This window comes from Mus caroli, unplaced genomic scaffold (assembly GCF_978045245.1).
Source record: "Mus caroli unplaced genomic scaffold, Mus_caroli_1 scaffold_8, whole genome shotgun sequence".
NCBI classification, from domain to species: Eukaryota; Metazoa; Chordata; class Mammalia; order Rodentia; family Muridae; genus Mus; species Mus caroli.
Window position 1 is genome coordinate 136,372,866 of NW_028227263.1, and position 21,597 is coordinate 136,394,462.

General features: G+C 35.0%; 1 protein-coding gene across 5 annotated transcripts; it reads right to left on the bottom strand.

Annotated features, from left to right (window-relative positions):
• Positions 1 to 1,856: 1,856 nt before the first annotated feature.
• LOC147003677 (vomeronasal type-2 receptor 116-like) lies at positions 1,857 to 21,534 on the bottom strand. 5 transcript variants are annotated; one of them, XM_085842293.1, is made up of 6 exons: positions 21,269 to 21,534; positions 18,219 to 18,462; positions 15,859 to 16,599; positions 14,167 to 14,394; positions 7,700 to 7,823; positions 1,857 to 3,769 (listed from the first exon to the last, which is right to left on the bottom strand). In XM_085842293.1, exons 1-6 carry the CDS (start codon positions 21,463 to 21,465, stop codon positions 2,865 to 2,867), a joined length of 2,439 nt encoding a protein of 812 aa, XP_085698419.1. In that variant the 5' UTR covers positions 21,466 to 21,534; the 3' UTR covers positions 1,857 to 2,864. The 5 variants fall into 5 exon arrangements, with proteins under 5 accessions (XP_085698419.1, XP_085698418.1, XP_085698417.1 ...); XM_085842292.1 differs by having other exon boundaries at positions 18,171 to 18,462; XM_085842291.1 differs by having other exon boundaries at positions 15,859 to 16,671; positions 18,171 to 18,462.
• Positions 21,535 to 21,597: the final 63 nt, after the last annotated feature.

The following is a 21,597-nucleotide window of genomic DNA, read 5'->3' on the forward strand; positions in this document are numbered from 1 at the left end:
TTCAGAGTGGTTGTACCAGCTTGCAATCCCACCAGCAATGGAGGAGTGTTCCTCTTTTACCACATCCTCCCCAGCATCTGCTGTCACCTGAATTTTTGATCTTAGCCATTATGACTTGTGTGAAATGGAATCTCAGGTTTGTTTTGATTTGCATTTCACTGATCATTAAGGATGTTGAACATTTCTTTAGGTTCTTCTCAGCCATTCGGTATTCCTAAGTTGAGAATTCTTTGTTTAGCTTTGTTTGTACCCCATTTTTAATGGGGTTATTTGGTTTTCTGGAGTCCAGCTTCTTGAATTCTTTATATATATTGGATTTTAGTCCCCTATCAGATTTAGGATTGGTAAAGATCTTTTCCCAATCTGTTTGTTGCCATTTTGTCTTACAAACAGTATACTTTGCCTAACAATAGCTTTGAAATTTCATGAGGTCTCATTTGTCAATTCTTGATCGTACATCATAAGCCATTGCTGTTCTGTTCAGGAATTTTTCCCCTGGGCCCATATAGTCGAGTTTTTTTTTTTTTCACATTCTCCTCTATAAGTTTTAGTTTGTTTTTATAAGACACTACATATTCTATATACACAAATATGCATTTCTATATATATTTTTACATTATACATATATGTGATATATTTATATCATTTCTATATTATAATTATTTTATATATTGTATATTATAATTTATATTTATATATTTATATTACTTTATATTAAATATTTATATATATTATATAAGACCATAATTTTTTATAAGTTTATTTATATATACATATGTATATATATGTTTATATTATAGATGTATATTATGTATTTATTTTATTTATATATTTAATTTTATATATTATATACTGTAATTATATATTTGTATATTTATATTATTTTTATATTAAATATTTTTATGTAAATATAAGACATATATATATCATATAAGATAGTAAGTTTTTATGAGTTTTTATAAGACACTATTGCCTATGCTAGCAACATTTTCTGAAGGGACCCTGATATAACTGTCTCTTGTGAGGCTATGCCATTTCCTGGCTAATCCAGAGGTGGATGCTCAGTCTCATCTATTGTAAGGAACACAGGGCCCCCAATGAAGGAGCTAGAGAAAGTACCCAAGAGCTGAAGGGGTCTGCAACCCTATAGGAAGAACAACAATATGAACTAACCAGGACCCCCAGAGCTCATGTGTTTAGCTGCATATGTAGCAGAAGATGAGCCACTCCACCATCATTGAGAGTAGAGGCCCTTGATCTTGTGACGATTATATGTCCCAGTAGAGGAGAATGCCAGGGTCTGGAAGCAGGAGTGGGTGGGTTGGGGAGCAGGGTGATGAGAGTATATAGGGGATAGTATTTGAAATGTAAATGAAGAAAATATCTAATAAAATAATAAGAAATAAAAAGAATAAATTCGTGAAGAATTCCATTAAACCATAGTTCGAATATCAAATCTTTCTTTGCAACAATGCCGTCTTCCATGAATTTTCAATGAGTAAAATGTGGATGTTAATGAAGAATGTGTTCCTTAAAGGGATATTGCTAGTGATCATATTTCTATGAAGACTGACTTAGGGAAGTGATTGTTTTTGTTAATGCATTTTAGACCCATTTGGTTTCCCATTATATAATGAGAATTGATAAATGTGAAATATTTAGTGTAGCTGCAAACACTCAATTGTCTTATTGAAAATGTTGTTATCTAGAAAGCAGAGTAATTAAAGCATCTGCCTCTCATTCTGTTTTCCAGAATTTTCTGAGTCCAGAAACTCAATCAGAACTGCACACAAAGGGCAATTTCTGAAAAAAAAAATAGGTTCATGCAAATGTCAGTAGTTTTACCTATCCCTTCCATGACTACAATATAAATATCATGTTGACATATCTACATGCTTATTTCATTTTATTTTTTTATTTATTATTACTCAATTTCTTTTTTACAGTCTAGTAGTTATCTCCTGCCTGGTCAGCCCCCTGACTTCCTCATCTAACATCTCCTCCCCCATCTCAAAGATAATACCCTACATCCCCAATGCCCATCCCATCCCAATCCCTGGTGACTTAAGTCTCTCTGGGGTTAGGTGTGTCTCTCCCACTGATGCTAGACCAGGCAGTCTTATGCTGCATATATATTGGGGGCTTCACATCAGCTAGTGTATGATCCTTGGTTAGAGGCTCAATGTCTGAGAGATCTTGCTTGTCCAGGTTTGTTGAGAATGCTGGTCTTTCTATGGGTCACTCTCCTCCTCAGCTTCTTACAACTATTCCCAATTCATCCACAGATTCCCTGGGATTGTGATCATTTTTGGATATAATATATTTGTATTTGACAGCAGAAAAGGAACATTTCCTCCTTAGATTATTGGCCAATAGCTTGAAGAACAGATGAAAAAAGGCAGTATTTTGTTATGTGTGTGCTCTTACTGGAAATGAGAAAATATGTTCTGATTTCATCTTTGCTGATTATTTAGTTAGTCTGTGTTTCTCATTGATTATTTGATTTGGTAGATGGTTTCTATGTGTAACCCTTTCTGTCCTAGATCTCATTTTTCTACACAAAGTGATGGATTCAACTGCCTTATCAAAATTTTTTGGAAGTTACCAGAGGGAAATCTCCTTGAAAGCAAAACGAAAAATAAAATTGAATTAAATAGAGAGTTTAGTTCTGTGAGAATGAATGAAGCAAGTGAATGGGTGCAAGATTTTATGAACTCAGTATGGAAGTTCAGTAGATGTGATACTTCCTGATATCACTAGAGCAACCAGTGAGAGTGATTCTAAAACTAGGCACATGCACTATAACCCAATATTTGGTGGGTATGTACCAACTTTACATTTGACAGAATTCCTGAAATATTTGTTCAGAAATATGATTTTTCCCTGATCTTTTGGGTAGAATTTCTCTCTGGTCGCATTAAAATGATATATATCTTCGGTACAAAAATACATCCAAGAATCCCTGCACTGGATGCCAAGATGGAGAAGATCTCCACAGCAACCATGACCTTGCCCTTGGTGCTATGGTAGACAGGGAGGAAGGTGACCCAGACACTGAAGAACACTAGCATGCTGAAGGTCAAGAACTTGGCTTCATTGAATGTATCAGGCAGATTCTTGGCCAAGAAAGCCACAGAGAAGCTTCCAAGTGCCAGGCAGGCCAAATATCCCAGGATACAGTAGAATGCAGTTACTGAGCCTTTGTTGCACACAATGATGATGTGGCCATTTAGAGTGTGTTCATCAATATCAACAAAGGGAGGAGAAACTGCTAGCCAGATTGCACACAGAACACATTGGATTAGGGAACATATGGGAATAATGTAGTTGGGTGTCCCTGATACCAGGAAGTTTCTCATTCTTCTTCCTGGGTCTGTGACTTTGAAAGCCAGAACCACAGTGACTGTTTTGGCCAGAACTGTGGAAACAGCCACAGTGAATACTATTCCAAATGTGATTTGCTGTAAGATACATATGGCTCTGTTTGGAAGGCCAATGAAGAAAAAGGAGCACAGAAAACAGAACATGAGTGACATAAGTAATATGTAGCTGAGGCTTCTGTTATTGGCCTTCACAATAGGAGTGTCATGGTGCTTCACAAAGACACAAAGTACCACAGCTGTGAATGCAGAGAAACAGAAGGCCATTAAGGCAAGTGCCATCCCCAAGGGGTCTTCATAGCTTAGAAATGTGACTCCTTTCTGAATACATTTGTTCTGTTCTGTGTTGGCATAGTGGTATTCTGGACAATTCACACATTGATCCATATCTGATTTCCAAAGGAAAGCTTAGTTAAGTCTGCTTTAGAAATTTTATTGTCAAGGCATTTCAAGTAAGGGTAATGAAAGAATCCTTGCAATGCTGCCTTTAATGCTGAGAATGTAATGTGTAGGATATTGCTGCTGAGCATTGATTTCAATTCGTAATGTTCATAAAGATTTAAAGGAAATAAAACCAAGCAATTTTTTCTTTGTCTAATTAACTTGAGTGTATCATTTATGATGTTATTAGAAAGGGGTTTGTGGGATGTGGGGGGGGGGTGAGAGGGGAACCAAGCCCTGGCGACCAGCATAAAGAATACAAACAGGCAACTTCAGGTAATAAGAGGGTGGATGGACCCACCAAAATGCACCAGAGACTTGGGAGGTCAGAGACCCTAGATTAAATGTACTACAGTAGATAGAGGGAACATATACAGCCCACCTCCAGGGGGAAGACAGGACATCAAGTGAGTGATGGGGTTCCCATCCCATAGTCACATCTCTGACCCATAATTATTCCTGTCTGAATGCAAAGATGAAATGGAGAGGAGCCTGAGGAAAAGAATTTCCAATGACAGGGCCAAAGTGGGATCTAGGTCAAGAGGAGGTCCTACGGTCTCACATTTTCCTGAGGCTCTGGAGCACTCAAAGAAAGAATCTATCATGACTGCCCTCCTAAATACAGTTATTTGCACCCAACCAATGGACAGAAGCAACTAACCACTGAATTAGGGAAGGCTGAAAGTAGTTGAGGAGTAAGGTGATCTTGCAGGCAGACCAGTCTCAATTAATCTTGACCCCAGAAATCTCTCAAACAATGTACCACCAAACAGACACAGTACACCAGCTGATATGGGACCCTCATTACAGTAAAGGGCTTCTGTGTCTGTGTTCATTCAGAGAACATGCAGCTAACCCTCAAAGACTAAAGGCCCCAGGGAGTTTAGAGGTCAGGTGGTGTGCAGCATTGGTCTATGCATAGACAGGGTCGTCTCCAGTCAAACTGAGATGCTGAACCCTGGGACTCAGTGGTCATAATTTACCTACATAGGAGGGAAGGAGTTCTCTCATGGTCCTGGAACTCTGGCTCCTGCGAATGTTACCTTCCACTACAGCCCCCACAAGAGAAACAAGGCTAGAAATCATGTAGGCAATATCCTAAGCTTTTGGCCTTCAGGCTAAACTCCTCCCCAGTTACCTAGCAACAGAAAAGACAGCATATTTTAAAAGGGGCTGATTGGCCACTTCTTGCCCTCTCTCTCTCACTCCTTTGTTCTCTTGCTCTTACTCTCCTCTCACTCTCTCCCTCTTACTCTTTTTTTCTAGTCCCCCCCTCTCCTACATTGTTTCTTTCTCTTGGCCTTTCTAAAATAAAGCTCTAAATGCATAGACAGTTTCTGATCATGATGGATGTGCTCACTCTTGCCTGTGTGGGAACCTGTCTCTCTCTTCCCTCTATCCCATAACCCCTGCGTTACAGGGTGTTGCTCCATGTCCCCCAGGTTGGGCTTCCCCTTGTTCATCCCCTGTTGAGTGAGTCAGAAGCTTCGATGCCCACCTAGAGCTGAATGGAAAGTGTCTGGCAGCCCTCTCATATCTGTCTGTCCAGGGCATAATTGGACCTCTACGGGGAAGTGGGTCCTCACTCCCCTCTCTTTTCCCAGGCTCCCTTTTAGTTCCTATAAGGTGGTGTGGGGGATGGGGGTTCAACGTGAAGACAGGTTGGGTTGGGGAGAAGGTGTGGGATGTGGAGTATTCAGTCGGTGTATGAGGGGATGGGGAATGGAATATGAAATGTAAAAAATAAATAAAAAATAATGTTATCAGAAAGCAAAGATTTCCTAAGCCATTTTTTTTTTGGTTCTATGTTAACATCAAGTAGATTATTTAATTCAGAGAAGATACATTCATAAACCACAATGTGGTTGGGTATATTTTATAAATACGAAACTCTATACTCTCTTTTTTTGAGATCACTGACTATTTTATGAATTTATTCTCTATGACACATTGAGACTGACTTCTACTGGGAAAGGATGTATAATAGCTACTGGAGAATTTACTTGCTCAAACTTGTTGACACAGAAACAACACAAAATTGAACAGGTAGGCTGTATATATGTAAATACTTATATGTGTGAGTTCATGTGAAGGTAGATATTGCATTATTGTATTTAAGTGATTCCTGTCATGTCATAGGAACAAGATGGAATATGAGAGGAAATATAATGTTTATGTTTGAATAGTAGAAAATATTAATGAAATAAGCCCTAAGATGTTTCCTCATCTGGCAGTAATTAATCAAAAGTTCTGGTTATTGTTCATGAGGTGCACTAATTTTTGCACTGAAGGAAAAATACCTCTGTAGATACTTTGTACTGAAAGATCCTTCACCTTGATTCCATCTTCATATGGAAAGCTCAGCACTTTAATCCTTGCCTCACCGCCATTCTTATGAGAATCAAGGATGAAATCAGTGTTGAGAAACAGAATGAGCAAAATAACAGAGGAATCCTCTGGAAAGGATGGTAACCCAGGTGGTTTGTGTTAAGCAATTATACTCCATTCTAAAATTGTAATCCCCAACATGGTAACAACATTCACAGTGATTGTAATTGCACTTAATTTCCAAGTCATTTCAGAGAATGTTGATGTGCTTCTTTGGGTTTCAGAATTCTTATCTACAGCAATGCATATTTGGATAGATATTATTTGATAAGTTGCCTAAGAGCCTAAGAAGTTGGATTAGATATAAATAGAATATGTTCTACCAGACAATCTGATTTCAGATCCCAGTACCCATGACAGATATCTCACAAGTAAATATAAATTTAATGACAGCAGTATTATTTGCTCATATGTACACACCTGAATATGTGTTATCCACTCCACACACTTAAGCAATTAATGCAATAAAATATTTTATGGATTTTTGTATTTAATTTTGATGTACGTATTAATTTCTTTTACGTCGAAAACAATTTCATATACTTTAAATTTGTTTTCAAGCACAGTATATGTTAAAATGTATGACTTCAAAAGACAACTTAGTAGATTGCTTGGTTTTACTCCATGCATCATGGGAATAAACTCAAACTGTAAGTCTTAGTAGCAAATGATTTAACTGTTTAAGTGTCTCACAGGCATAATATGTCTTTTAAGAATTTTAATTCGTTATGTAGAAGGAAAGACAAAATATTTGAAAAGGTAACCATAAACTTATTGCATTTTGCCAACCCTAAAAAATTATCTCAATAATGGGTGTAGTATGTAATATACTGAATATGAGTCTCGTGGTATATTCCAATTCATAGGTCAACTCTTATCCCCTACATCCTGGATTCTTACTACATCTGCTTTTGAACATGGCCCTCTTAATATCGAATACTTAGCCTTTTTCATAAATTTGCAAATACTTTTGTCTTCTATATTAATCTTACAGAGAACATGGACTTTGCACCTAGTAGTCTCATAATCTCATCCAGTAGATTAAATATAATATTCAGTTCTTCATGGGCTCTTATACGTACATAGTGTGCATAATCATATTTATGATAGATAGATTCATGAAATATGACTAAATCAATACTAACAAAATTCGTGACTAAAATGTAAATGTACATGTAGTTTTATAATAGATCATCTCTTTGGAAAATCTTGTGCAGAATTCCTGCAAATTGCAGTTATATTTTCTAAAGTATTTTCTTTGTGAAATATAATCTACCATGAATTTTTAATGAGTCAATATGTGGGTCAAGGCACCAGGCATGTTTGTTTGCTTTTGCAAGACTTTGTTAAGGATTTTTGTATCTACAAGTAGTAAATGTGATAAGTAATATACTGTATATCTACAGTTGCCTTTTAGCTGACTTCATTATTTTAGGGTGATGCAAGAGAAATACATAACTTCAGGATTTACCAAAGCAGCAAATACTCACTTGTCTCATTAGAAATTTCATTTTCAGGGCAGGGGCTGCAATCAAAACAGCAGGCTGCCATTCCCTCCTTCCATAATCTTCTGAATCCAGGACTACAATCTGCACTGCACACAGAGGATGGCATCTGAGAAAAATTAGACACATATTGATAATGAGTTTTAGAAGGTTCTTTTATGTTTTAGATTAGCACTTTAAGATTTCAATAAGCTCATTTTATTCACACAAACTAATGACATATATTTGTTTGTTTGTTTGTTTGTTTTGTGTTTTGAGACAGGGTTTATCTGTGTAGCCCTGGCTTTGCTGGAACTCACTTTGTAGACCAGGCTGGCCTCAAACTCAGAAATCCACCTGCCTCTGCCTCCCAAGTGCTAGGATTAAAGGTGTGTGCCACCACTGCCAGGCCCCTGATTGACATTTTACAATGTCCATTATTTAATGGCCAGAAATGAATATTGGAAATGCATTGAAGAAATGTTGCATAGTATGTGAGCGTCTAGTAATTTAGGAAAAAGATATGATATTGAGCTGTATGTGAAAACTGCAACCTGTTGTTTTTTTTTTTTTAATTAATTATTTTCAACTTGGTACTAAATGCTATGGACAGAGGAATCTTAATTGAAATATTCTCTCAGCCAACACTAGCATGTCCTCATATCTTTGAAGCATTTTCTTCTTTGGTAATTGATATAAGAATGCCCATCTTACTGTGGGCAGTTGAGCCAGTAAGTAGTGTTCTTTTCAGATCTCTTGGGGGAAAAAACACAGCCTAAAGTAATGTTGGCAGTTTTTTTCCATTAATGGGAGAATCAGAACAATGTTTTGGGAAACTGATATTAAAAGATTTTGCCTTGCCTTATCATAAAGAACAAATCTATTCTTTAGTTCCAGTTTCCTGATATCCACACTTGTCTTTCTATAACTAGAAGCCATATGTCAAATCACACCTTCCTCCTCCCTTTCCTTATTATCAAAGTTTAATTAAAGAATCAGAGAGGCAAGTGAGTATTTGAAGAAATTTGAAATAGGAAAAATATGTCCTTCAGTCACAGATAACAAATATGACCTCAAATCAATTACTGTTGCAAAGCATGAGAAAATGTATATAAAAAATAGTGGAGTATGCAGACACTGGTTTAATATGGTTGGAGATGAGAAATTATTCCATAGCGACCTTGATATTGGAGTATTACATGACGTTAAAATGCTCTAAAGTGGCTTCAAATATTGGAAAAAGCTCGATAAATATTATATTGTTTAAAGTAAATTGAAGATTTGAAGAATTCTTTCTATATTTTTGATACTGTTGAAAATGGTCTTACACTTTCCCATCAAATATCATAGTATATTTCTCCTGTCCATCATTTTCTTTCTTTCTTTCTTTCTTTCTTTCTTTCTTTCTTTCTTTCTTTCTTTCTTTCTTTCTTTCTTTCTTTCTTCTTCCTTCCTTCCTTCCTTCCTTCCTTCCTTCCTTCCTTCCTTCCTTCCTCCCTCCCTCCCTCCCCCTCTCTCTTTCTTTCTTTCTTTCTTTCTTTCTTTCTTTCTTTCTTTCTTTCTTTCTTTCTTTCTTTCTTTCTTTCTTTCTTTCTTTCATTCTTTCTTTCTTTCCTTTTTCTCCATCATTTTCTTCCCTCCCCTCCCCTCCCCTCCCCTCCCCTTCCCTCCCCTCACTTTCCTTCGCTTCCCTTTCTCTTCCCTTTTCCTTTCTCTTCTCCTTCCCTTTCTTTTCTCTTTCACTTTCCTTCCCTTCCCTTCCTTTCCTTTGCTTCCTTTTCTCTTCCCTTTTCCTTTCTCTTCCCCTTCCCTTTCTTTTCTCTTTCCCTACCCTTCCCTTTCCCTTCCATTCCCTTCCCTTTCCCCTTCCCCTTCCCCTTCCCTCTCCCCCTTCCCTTTGTCTTTCCCTTTCCCTTTGCCTTTGCCTTTGCCTTTGCCTTTCCCTATCCCCTTTCCTTTCCCTTTCCTTTCCTTTCATTTTCTTTCCTTTATTTCCCTCCCTCCCTCCCTCCCTCCCTCCCTCCCTCCCTCCCTTCCTTCCTTTCCTTCTTTCTTTCTTTCTTTCTTTCTTTCTTTCTTTCTTTCTTTTTTTTTCTTTTTTGGTTTTTTGAGACAAGGTTTCTCTGTATAGCCCTGGCTGTCCTGGAACTCACTTTGTAGACTAGGCTGGCCTCGAACTCAAAAATCTTCCTGCTTCTGCCTCCCAAATGCTGGGATTATAGGCGTGTGCCACCTCACCTGGCTCCCATCATGTTATTTAGCTGTATATTAACCCTTTGTTATATTTGAAGACTATTTTGAGTTAGAGTATGGAAAGTCTGCATACTTTTGCACTTTATGATAATTTATTTTAAGGTAGTGTCTCCATGTCACACATGACTGTTTTGGACTCACAATATAGGGTAGACTGGGATGAAACAGACAGAGATTTTCAGATTTTGTCTCTAAAGTGCTTGGATGAAAACATGAATCACAAAAACAACCTGACATTATTTCTGACTTTCATAGATAAAATTCACTCTGCATGTATTATAGTATTGTAAATAGTTTTGTGAAAAAAATGTTCTAATATCAATATAAGTTCCTTCTGTTCTATCACTATTTTTGTTTCTATATCTATGAATTAATGTTGGAGTTGGCTAAGAGCAATTTCTGAAGGTTTTTTGGAAAATAATATAATTCTATATTTTGTCTTGTACTGAATTTAATGGAACTGCATATATTGAAGTATGCTTGCATCCCTGAAATAAATTTTCCCTTAGAGGAATAAATGAGGGGGGGGGGAAATAGGAGAAGAATCAGGTATGGTAGAATATGGAAGATGTGTACAGAGGTCCGGAAATAGAACAGAGGTGTATGTCAATCAGGGATGGGGTTCTTTGGGTAGCAACCAGAAAGTCCCAGATGCCAGGAAATCAATAGCATCCCAAGAACCCATAGGGATGACATTAGCTGAAATATCCCAGAATTGGGAAGAAGAGTCTGTTGACACCATATCCAGAGGTTAGGCATGGCCCCCCAGTTGAGGAATAGGGCCACCCACACATCTACAAAATTTAACCCAGAATTGTTCCGGTCTAATGGAAATAATGGGACAAAGAGTAGAGCAGAGACAGAAGGAAAGGACACACAGAGTCTATCCCACCTCAGATCCATTCCAACTGCAGTCACCACACCCACACAATATTGTGGATGGCAAGAAGTGTTTACAAACAGTAAATACAGCTATCTGATACAGCTATCTCCTGAGAGGCTCTGCCAGATCCTGACCAATACAGATATGGATGCTCACAGTCAACCATTGAACTGAGTACAGGGACCCCAATGGAGCTGTTAGGGAAAGGACTGAAGGAGTTAAAGTTTCCTATCTGGCATCAATGGGAGGGGAGTCCTTTGGTTCTGTGAAGGCTTGATGCCCCAGTGTAGAAGAATACTTAGGTGCTGAGGAAGGAGTGGGTAGGTGGGTGGGAGAGTACCCTCATAGAAGAAGGGTAAGGTGGAATGGTATAGTGGGTTTGTGGAAGGGAAACAGGGTAAAGGAGTAACATTTGAAATGTAAATAAATGAAATCTCCAATTGAAAAAAATTTAAAAAATGCCACAAATAGCAAAATCACCATAAACATGGAAGTATAATTCATGGGTAGCTTCTAGCCTAACACATACTAGGTTCAATCTTCAACCCTAAGAATTTAATAACCCACAGTAAAATAAGACCATTTTTTTTGTTTGTTTTGTTAAGGCTTTATATGTCTTACTTTTATTAAGCCAAAGGCAGCTTGGCATTGGTGGTAGACACCTTTAATCCCAGCGCTTGGGAGGCAGGGCAGGCAGATTTCTGATTTTTGAGGCCATCATGGTCTACAGAATTAGTTCCATGACAGCCTGATAATAAAACTAGTTTTTGTTTTGTTTTATTTTGATTCTTTTTGTGTTTGATTTTTTTTGGCTTTAGTCTCTTTTATACCAGTTGAATGTTAGGTATATGATTGAAAATTTTTCCCATAAAAGCCCTACTACATATCAGGATCTATTGAAGGCACAAAGGTAAAAAATAATAAGAGTTGTATAAGTTGTATATATATAAGTAAGAATTGTATATATATACATATATATATATAAATATATACATATATATTTTTCTATATATATATATAGAAAAATAATAGAGTTATATATATATATATATATAACTCTATTATTTTTCTATATATATACTCAGCAAGTATATGTGTATATATATATATATATATACTTGCTATTTACTTACTGTTACTTCATATAAAATATTAAAGTATACTGCGATAAATGATACTTATATTTTCATGCAGTGTGCCTCATAGATACATATGAGGGGTGTCTAACACTCATTTATTGTCATGTAGTGCTTCCTAAATATTTTATAAGTAGCACAGCTCCAAAAATAACAATTTTCAGAGTGAATGATAAAGAGTTGATGAAAATCCAAAGTAGAAAAAAGAATGAGCATGCCAGGATTATCATCAGTTGTGGAGGTGTATTAACTCTGATTAGTTTGCAAGCAAAACTAAGAATTGGTCTCATCCCACAAACCTCAAGAAATCCTGTCTACAATAGATGGAATAGTCGAGTGGAAGCAATTAGTTGGTCTCATTTGGGCTCAAATATCAATGTGATTGTATTTTCACACTTTTGTTCCCAATTCCTGAGTACATTCAGTTTATATAAGATTAATTTCCAGGGAGGGGAACAGGGCATTTGTGAGTTACAAAAATTTTCCTAATGACCCTTGTATTTGGTAATTATGTTATGGTTAATCAGTGATAAAAGAAGATACCAACAGTGTTTGACTACCAGATTCTTGTGTTTTGGCTGGCCTTGAAAAGGACAGTCTATTTCATGGTGTTTGTGTAGAATTCCCATTGACATATAATATCACTTTGTCCAAGGAATTCCTTTTGTAGTTTGACATTAATAGTTTATAGGTGCTTCTTCTTATGTTTATTCACATGCAAATGTGGAATAAATGATTTGTATCAGTAGTTCCAGATATTCTGATTATCGAATTGACAGTTTGAATTATATTTTCAAAAATAAAGTATTCTTAGTCCTAAACTGGGAATAACTGTCACTCAATTGTCTATCACTAACTCATGCTTCACTCACTACTATTCATATGAGGTATGAAGTAGGATTTCGTGGTCTTGTCACCTAGCTCAATTTCATATGTCTATTTACTATAATGTGTTATGTAAATTTTGTCCTATTATGATGGCTAAGTTTTGTTTAATCCTGTTTTATTTTATTATTCTCCCATAGGATCCTGTCATTTTCTAATGAGTGACATAAAGTGGATCTGATGAAAAAGGAAGGAAATAGGAATATTAACTATGATATATTTGCCAGTAGAACTGACAATTGTTCACATCCCAATAGAAGGAATGGAAACTGTAATTAGGATATATTATGTGAGAATAACAAATTATTTTCAATAAATAAAACAATCAAAATTTAAAAAAACTCCCTGTTCTCAGAGAATGATCTTCTGTTGTGTGTTTTGTTCTTTTGGTAGGTGTTTTTGTCAAGAACTTTTCCATTCATATCCATCAAATGTAATGTTCTTGAATGACATTTTTTTCCTGCTATTAAACATTATACAGTTTTCCTCCATTTTTTAATAAAGAAAAGTTCTCCTCTTGTATATGAATGTGTCTTCTTACCCTCTGCAGGCAACTTAGGAATGCCTTAAAAAATAAACCAGTTTTGTTGTCTTTGATTTCATTTAGAGAATGTTAACAAAAAAGTTCAATGATAACTGAAAATTATTTGTTGCTTCTGTCTGGTTGCTGTTATTGCTGTACTTGAGGTGTGTTAATATTCTTTATTTTTTCTGTTGTTCTAGTTCTGTCTATAGGTTCCTTTGACCTTCTGGTCATCTTATGTAAAAGAGTGAATGGATTCTTCAAATTTACTAAAAAGTCTTGTTTCTATGAATATGATTTTCTGTAATTGTGTTCATTAGTGAATGTGTTGAATGTCCTTTTATTATATGGTAAATATTTTTGGATATAATGACAAGGGTTAGCAATTATGACTATTGGTGTTTCATAACTGTAACATTAGCCTCTTTCATATCAATACCTGTTCCAGAAGTTTAAGGTAAGGGAGGAGATTACTGTTTCATTAGAGCAATTATGTGAAGAAAAATTTTTTTAATTTAAAGGAAAGAATATCTAAGAGTGGTGAAGAACAGGTTTTTTTAAAATTTATTAAATTTCAAAAAATTGTTCTGATATGACAAAGGTATATTTTATGCATGTTTGAAATCTTCAAATAATTGGTAAAAATGTGAAAAATGAAAAAAAGAAATATCATACTGGAACTAGAAAGTGATTCCTTATGTGACTAAATTGTTCTTTTCAATATGTTGCCGTGAATTCATCTGACACTGTATACTGCTCTGTATTATAAAGCAGTAAGTTAGCACACACTTACCTTTCTTCTTCCTGTGGCCAACTCAATCATGTCTACGTAAAAGTGAAAGTGTCGACCATGTGGTAAATATGGGCTGAACTTTCCTAACTTCATCTTCATCCCAAGATGTTGTGAGAGATTCCCAAAGTGAATAATGTCATATTCATCCTGCATTATTACTCTTTGTTTCATAATCACTTTGTCACCAAGAGGATTAATGAAGTAGGTCCTTCTTAGAAAGGAGTTTACCTAAAATACAAGCATTGCACTATAATGTATATATCATTCCTTCAAGTCATAAAATTCATTCTGATTTCATAGCAAAGGCACACATATTTAAAGAAAGAAAGAGAGGTATCAAAACTAATGCAATTGTATAAATGAAATTATCACAATGTTACAATAATTTCAGTTTTCTCAGCGAAGAATACCAAACACAAACAGAGAAAAATGCAGATCCAAACACAGGTATGCAACACACACACACACACACACACACACACACACACACACACACACACACACAGACACACCAAACACACACAAACACATAAATATACACACAGATACTGAGAGAGTCTCACATCTTTTCTAAGTCACACATATAGTACAGCTATACATTTATTTACAAACAAATATACGTACATGTTGGCACGCATATGTAAATATTCAGGGACATAAATGACAATCATATCCACTCAAATAAAAACACAGGTATGAAATCACAAAAAATAATACACTGGCACACATACAAAAATACACACAGACATACACACACACGGAGCAAGAGAGAGAGTGAGAGAGAGTGAGACAGCAAAACAAGGGGAGAGGTTTAAATATTTAAGGAACAGCCATGAACAATATTGACACACAGAGATTTTTATACTCACACCTAAAGACAAAAAAGCAGGAAAAGGCCTTGCCGAGTACAAAGAAATATGCAGACACATACTTAGTAAAGCATGTACAAATCCATATTAGTACTTATAAACACTTACAAAATACATACATTGTACACAATGAAACCTACTCTGACAAAAACCCCAAAGAAACATATACACATATATAAACAAACACTGATAGAAAGAAATTCCTACATAGAAAAAATTGTTGCTCATTTCCACTTTCATACATAGAGTTAAACATATATGTTGAAAGTAATACAAATATAAACACAGACACATAGAAAGAGTAGAAAAAATATATATACTCAATGAGAAGCATACATTCACACATATAAACACATTTCTACATACAGAAATGAGTACCAACACTATTTCTTGTTTAGTTACTCTCAGAAAACCCAGAATGCTCTCCAGAGCCTACACACTAGGCAGAATCACTGGATTACACTAATGAAAATAATTCCTCCAAATGATTTCCATATGATTGATAAATATAAGTAAAAACTCATCTTCTAATCATGGAGATAATTAATGAGGAAAGACTGTTTATATCCAATATTGGAAGGGGCATGCTAATAGATATGTGAGTGCTCTGTATAAAACCACACATTTTCATTGCTAATCTGTGAATTCTTTTTCCAATCACATTCATAACAATCTATAGATTTGCTTTTGTTAAGGTAAAACGTTTGGAAAACTATCTATTTTGGAAAATATTTCTTATTTCTTTAAGTCTGGGCATCTGAAAGACTCTAAACAACTATGCAATTGAAGCCACCAAACCTCGGCCAATAGAAGAAACTTTTACCTTCAAGCAGTGAGAACTGGCTCCTTTTCCATTGTCTATTGCCTGATTATCAGCCTGTTGCAGATTCATCTCGTGGAGGGCATGGGCTATGGCATGCACCGCATTGTATATGTTATGACTATTCTCACTAAAGGTCATGTCAAACTTCTGTTCCTTTAGCCAATCAAATGAGGCATCAGATGAATTGTTCTTCAGTATTTTACAGTTAGATGTTGAGTCTTCATAGTTAAAATATTTCCACTCTGGCATTACTAGATATAAATCTGTTTTTCTGAGATGAAACCATGTCTGTACAAAATTTTTAAAGCCAGAAATCTCACCATGGTGGGGTAGAAAAGTAAGTGAACCATAGAATGTGCCATGACTTATGTCTGTCTTACTGGTAGGGAAATTCAATTGTTTTGTGGTGATCCATATTCTCTGTAAAATGGGAGGGTCCCACATTCGGAAGATCAAATAAATGAAATTGTATGTTTCTTCATAAATGATAATAACATTTGTTAATGACATCACAATTTGGTTGTAGTACATTTCAGTGTTTTGTGGAAATGAAACTTCATTAACAGGGATCATTTTCACAAAGGCAAAGCAAATTTCCTTGTTTTCACTCTGATTCTTCAACTCTAAAAGAAATTGGTTTCCTTGATCGTCATCTGGGATGACAAGTCCAATCCAGTTCCATTTGAAGTAAAGTATGAAGGAGACCATTGCCAATGCTAGAGATGTGTCCTTTGGGGCCATCTGATAGAGATAGGGATATTGTTCATCATCACTGAACATAGAATGGAAAGGTCCATAGGTAAGCTGAAGGAGCTACAACACAAAGAGCAGCATGGGGTGTGGTGCATGGGAAAACTCTTGTAATCATATTTACCTGCAAACAGTTGATTACCTGTGACTTTTTCTCTCATAACTGATTCAAATTAGCAAACGTGGAAGCCTGGCACATCCACTTCTAATGGGAACAGCAAGCATAGTTCTTTGACAAAGATGTAACAAATGTATTCACATGTTATAATGACTGCCTTTCTGTCTTTCAGTTTTAGTCTTGATATATGTGTTTCAAATGTTTGAAGGAATTTTTATACTTTTACAATTTGGGGATATATGATTAATATTTTTTAAAAAGGCTTTTATGCCATAATAAATAAATACTTCTAAGATTGAAGAGGATAGTCCTGCACATAATACTGATATAGCATTTGGAAGATATATTCTTATATTGCCCTACTTGACAGTAATATTGTACACTAGAGGTTGTGACCCACATAAAACTGCCAGAGATCTCCTTTTTAGGTTTTGTTCTGAATTACAATGTCTGCCTCTGTGCCTCCCCAGGAAACAGACAATAAGATCAAAGAATTTGTAAAAGTATAAACTAGATTTTGCACACTAAAAGTGTTAGTAGCAAATTGTATTAGAAAATCTCTTCATACTATATATCGAGGTAATTCTGGTCTGTAGAGTATATAATAATATTATATACTGATAATAATATAATAATTTAAATTATTTACATTAATAATATCATCATATTATTAAAGAAAATGACTTATTACAGGTAATAAGGTATCACATCCATATTCACTATGGGTGTGAAATTTTTGCCAGGGATGTAATGTCAATTTAAATTCTGACTTTTAATAGTTGGCCATACACTCACAGGTATTCAAATGACTAACTCCAGAGACTGGATAGGAGCTTTTCATCCTTTCTAGTACCACTGAAACATCATGAGTTTCCAGATTAAGAATGGTATCTCATGCCTTTTCAAAAATAAAAATACTCCAGATAGTTAAAAGTTACGTTATAGTGAAAATGTTGGTAAAATTTATTTCTGTTCCATCACAGTTTATCTCTGATGACTAAACTTATAACACCACCATAATTCTATTATTTCATAGTTTACCAATGATAATTTAATCTTATAACCAAGATGAAGATAACACCTATCTGGGGACAGAAATAACATTCTCTATATTTTGGAAAAGCATGAACAAATCTCTGCTTGCTGAGATTGATATAAATAATGAAACACTCTGACGGACAGTCAGTGAAGGTTGTAAGATACCTTCTACCACCATGCCAGACTCAATTCTCTATGGCCTCTTGTATTCTGTCTTGCTGGTATCTTTCTACTTCTGGTGTTAGCCCTTAGCAGAAGGCCTAACATGTTTCTGAATAGTAAGTATCCTGGAACTACCTAGATTGATATAAGCATAAGTCCAACCACATCCATTAACTTTCATAATAGCTATCAAAGTCCCCCAAAGAAACATGATGTTAAGAATTTCTGGCCGATGATAACTCACACGTGGAGATAAGAAGCTGTCCAGGTACTTCCAGAAACTTAAAGATACCTTCCAATTGGGTCCTGAAAGCAGAAAGGAACACATAGTCTCTTCATTACAGAAATAATTAGGGATAGGGCTGTCTTTATTTCTATGAAATAAATATGGTGTAGGTGTAGAAGTTTTTCCATCACAATGGCCCAAACTGTATCTTATAATCAAAGACATATTTGGTAAAAGATCAGGATTTCTGTTGATTTCATCCATTGCAAACACCAATGCCAAAGCATATTTGTGGTTTCTAGTTGTTTTTCTGTAAAAGAGTACAGAATTTATTATGGACAGATGATTATACATGCACATTTGTACTCAATAGAAGCACTACGCTATACTGGAAGTTTCTGAATCTGACATCTAAAGACGGGAACAAATGGCTTTTGTTATAAGATTGAATTGACAGATGGACCTGGAAAATAGAAAGCACTTTAAAATTTCATGACAGTGTTGGTCCCATAAATAAGAGATGGTATTGACCTCATCCACAGAGATAATTTCCTTTTTTGTTTTTGAGTGCTTGATCAGAAGGTAAAGAGAGAACCACAGATATTGACAAAATAGTAATTCTGATCATGTTTTCATTTTGAAATTATTAAGCAGTAAATAAATTTGTTATTAGAGCCACTGATTTCATAATATTTTCTTGTGAAATTAACTGAATTGTTTAAGGAAATGAAAACATAGCCAGTAGTGGTGTCACATGCCTTTAATCCCAGCACTTGGGATGCAGAGGCAGGTGGATTTCTGAGTTTGAGGACAGCCTGGTCTACAAAGTGAGTTTCCGGACAGCCAGAGCTACACAGAGAAACCCTGTCTCAAAAAAAAAAAAAAAAAAAAAAGTAAAGTAAAGAAAGAAAGAAAGAAAGAAAGAAAGAAAACCTTGATATATCAATGAATAATTGTCTCTGTCTCTAGCAATATTTGATTCCTGTACTTATAATCACTTACAATTATTGGCCAAAATTCTTGACACATCCCTTCATATCTATCCTCATGCTCTTATTTTGTCAATCTTTTATTGAAATAAAATATTTTCTTAAGATTTATTTTTAATTAAATTCAAATATCAAACACGAATTTCGTAATTGATGCATGTCAATATTTAAGTTTGTATGAATTTGAGCAAGGACTATTTAGGGTATAAGATTGCAATACATCCAAATGTTTTATAAGTCACTTTCCTGTAGACTAACCTCAATTCAAATGCACAGTTATGCAGCAGTGGCAAGTGTTTAGTGCAGAGATTAAGGGCTTGTCCCACCACTGATGTATCATTCTTCTACTTCCTATTTACATAGGAGTGTGATATATATTCACTCTGAGTATTTTATTCATTATAAATTAATTTCTACGAAACATATTTGACAACCTTTGTCATTACACTAAAACCGTATTAGGATCCTACTGAGAACTCAGAAAACAAGGAAATCTGTGTGATATTTGTATATGCCTGCATTATAAGCTTATGATATGGAAGAGATATTTTTGTGTAAATTTATGTAATATATTCGTTGTTTTTATTTTTTTTTAATAACGGTGGACTACTAGACTTTGGAAATGGAATAATACCAGATTGGTTTTGTTTATGTTTTTGAAAAGAATAATATCTCTCATTTTATCATTGTCATTTCATATAATTTTATCAATAATCTCTATATGTACACCTGCATATTTAATGATTAGAATGAAGTAAATACAATCAGTCTTTCAATAAAAATTATACAACTATTGTGTTTTCATTCTATACCCTATAAAATAGGTCATTTTAGAATATTCTTTACTACCACACACACACACAAATCTCAATTAAAGTTTTCCTAATATACAAAATAAATTTGAAAGTAGACGTTGTACAATGCTCAAACTACTACCTATAACTGAAATTTAGGAAACATCAGTTACTTAAGATGTCTGTGTAGCCTAGTAGTCTAAAGGGGTGTGTTTGAAAACAATGATCAGCAATCCACAAAATTTATATGGATACCACGTTGGTAACATGTGCACTAATATTTACTAAAAATATTGAAATAAGTCCCACAAGATTTAGATATTTTAAAAGGGTCAGAGATTAACCAACTCATACATGAATGGAGAAGACATTTTTCTTAAATAATGACAAAAAACTAATATAAAGCTCCTGTAACACTGTCCACAAACGTTCTAACTATCCCACAATACAATTGTCACCCATGCCAGTGATAAGGGAAATAAGCAGTCCCCACTGTTATTGATAGCCTGCCTATTCAAAGAATGTAATCATATCATTGGATTCCATATGTTCCAAATATGGTTTATTCTAAAGAGAGACTACCCAGTTGAACTTTGCAAAACATAAAAGCCAGTGATTGTACATAAGTAGTATGAAGTAGAAAGCCACAGTGCTTTTGGATTTTATCTTTTAAAACACTTCGATGTATTGACCCCTAATGAGGTAAATATTCCTTGCACATATACATACAAAGATATGCATCCAGGTATTCACATGAAGTAGGAATTTCTGAGTGTAAGTATCTTCTCTTTCCAAACCTGATGAAGTTTTTGAAGTCAATAAGTGACTACATGCAATAAATTTGAGACAGTAAGTTCGTATGTATGTAAAGTTTTTGACTATATGTGCCATGAATATTTTGGGAACCAGAATATGCTCTAGGAGCAACAAACTTATGGAAAGACTGTCAGCAAAATTTATGACCATTTATTTACATGTACTTGGGATAAAACATAATGAAATATTATGGGATCAATTTCAATAAGTCATCTCTGCCTAGAGTGCAATATAAACTGTCAAAAGGCAGGCTTTATGTTAAAGATCAATGTAGATATTCCATATTCCAACGCTTCCAAACTTTAAATCAGAAGCCACCTGGAAGAAAACCAAAACTTCCACTGAATTAATTAAATGGAGAAAATAGGATTAAATCTGTAAAGGAATTAAGTTTTTTTTCTTGGAGTTCAGACTGAGTACAAAGACAGAACACTCAAGAATTTGCCTCATCTTCATCCTCAGAGCACTCAAGAAATATTTATGTTCTCATTTCAATTTAAAATACAAATTTACTTACAGAACATTAAGAGTCTTGTTGAAATCATCTTTTTCAATGGGTGTCTGAACTGCTGCCAGGATGAAAGTACAAGTTAATCCCACATCTTCATTATTTACTTCATCCAAATTTATTCTCCAAAAGCACCTGGGATCAATGAAATTGGCCATGAGAAGTGTAATATTAAGGAGGAAGAAGACCCCCATGAAAATGAACATATTTTTCCTGCCTTAAACCTGGGCAGTGTGGATTGTGAAGTGACATGCATATTAGCACATCAGATTTCTACCAGCTTTTATTTCTTGGGCTAAGGACATGTTTATTGCATATTTATGATTCATTTTATTTTT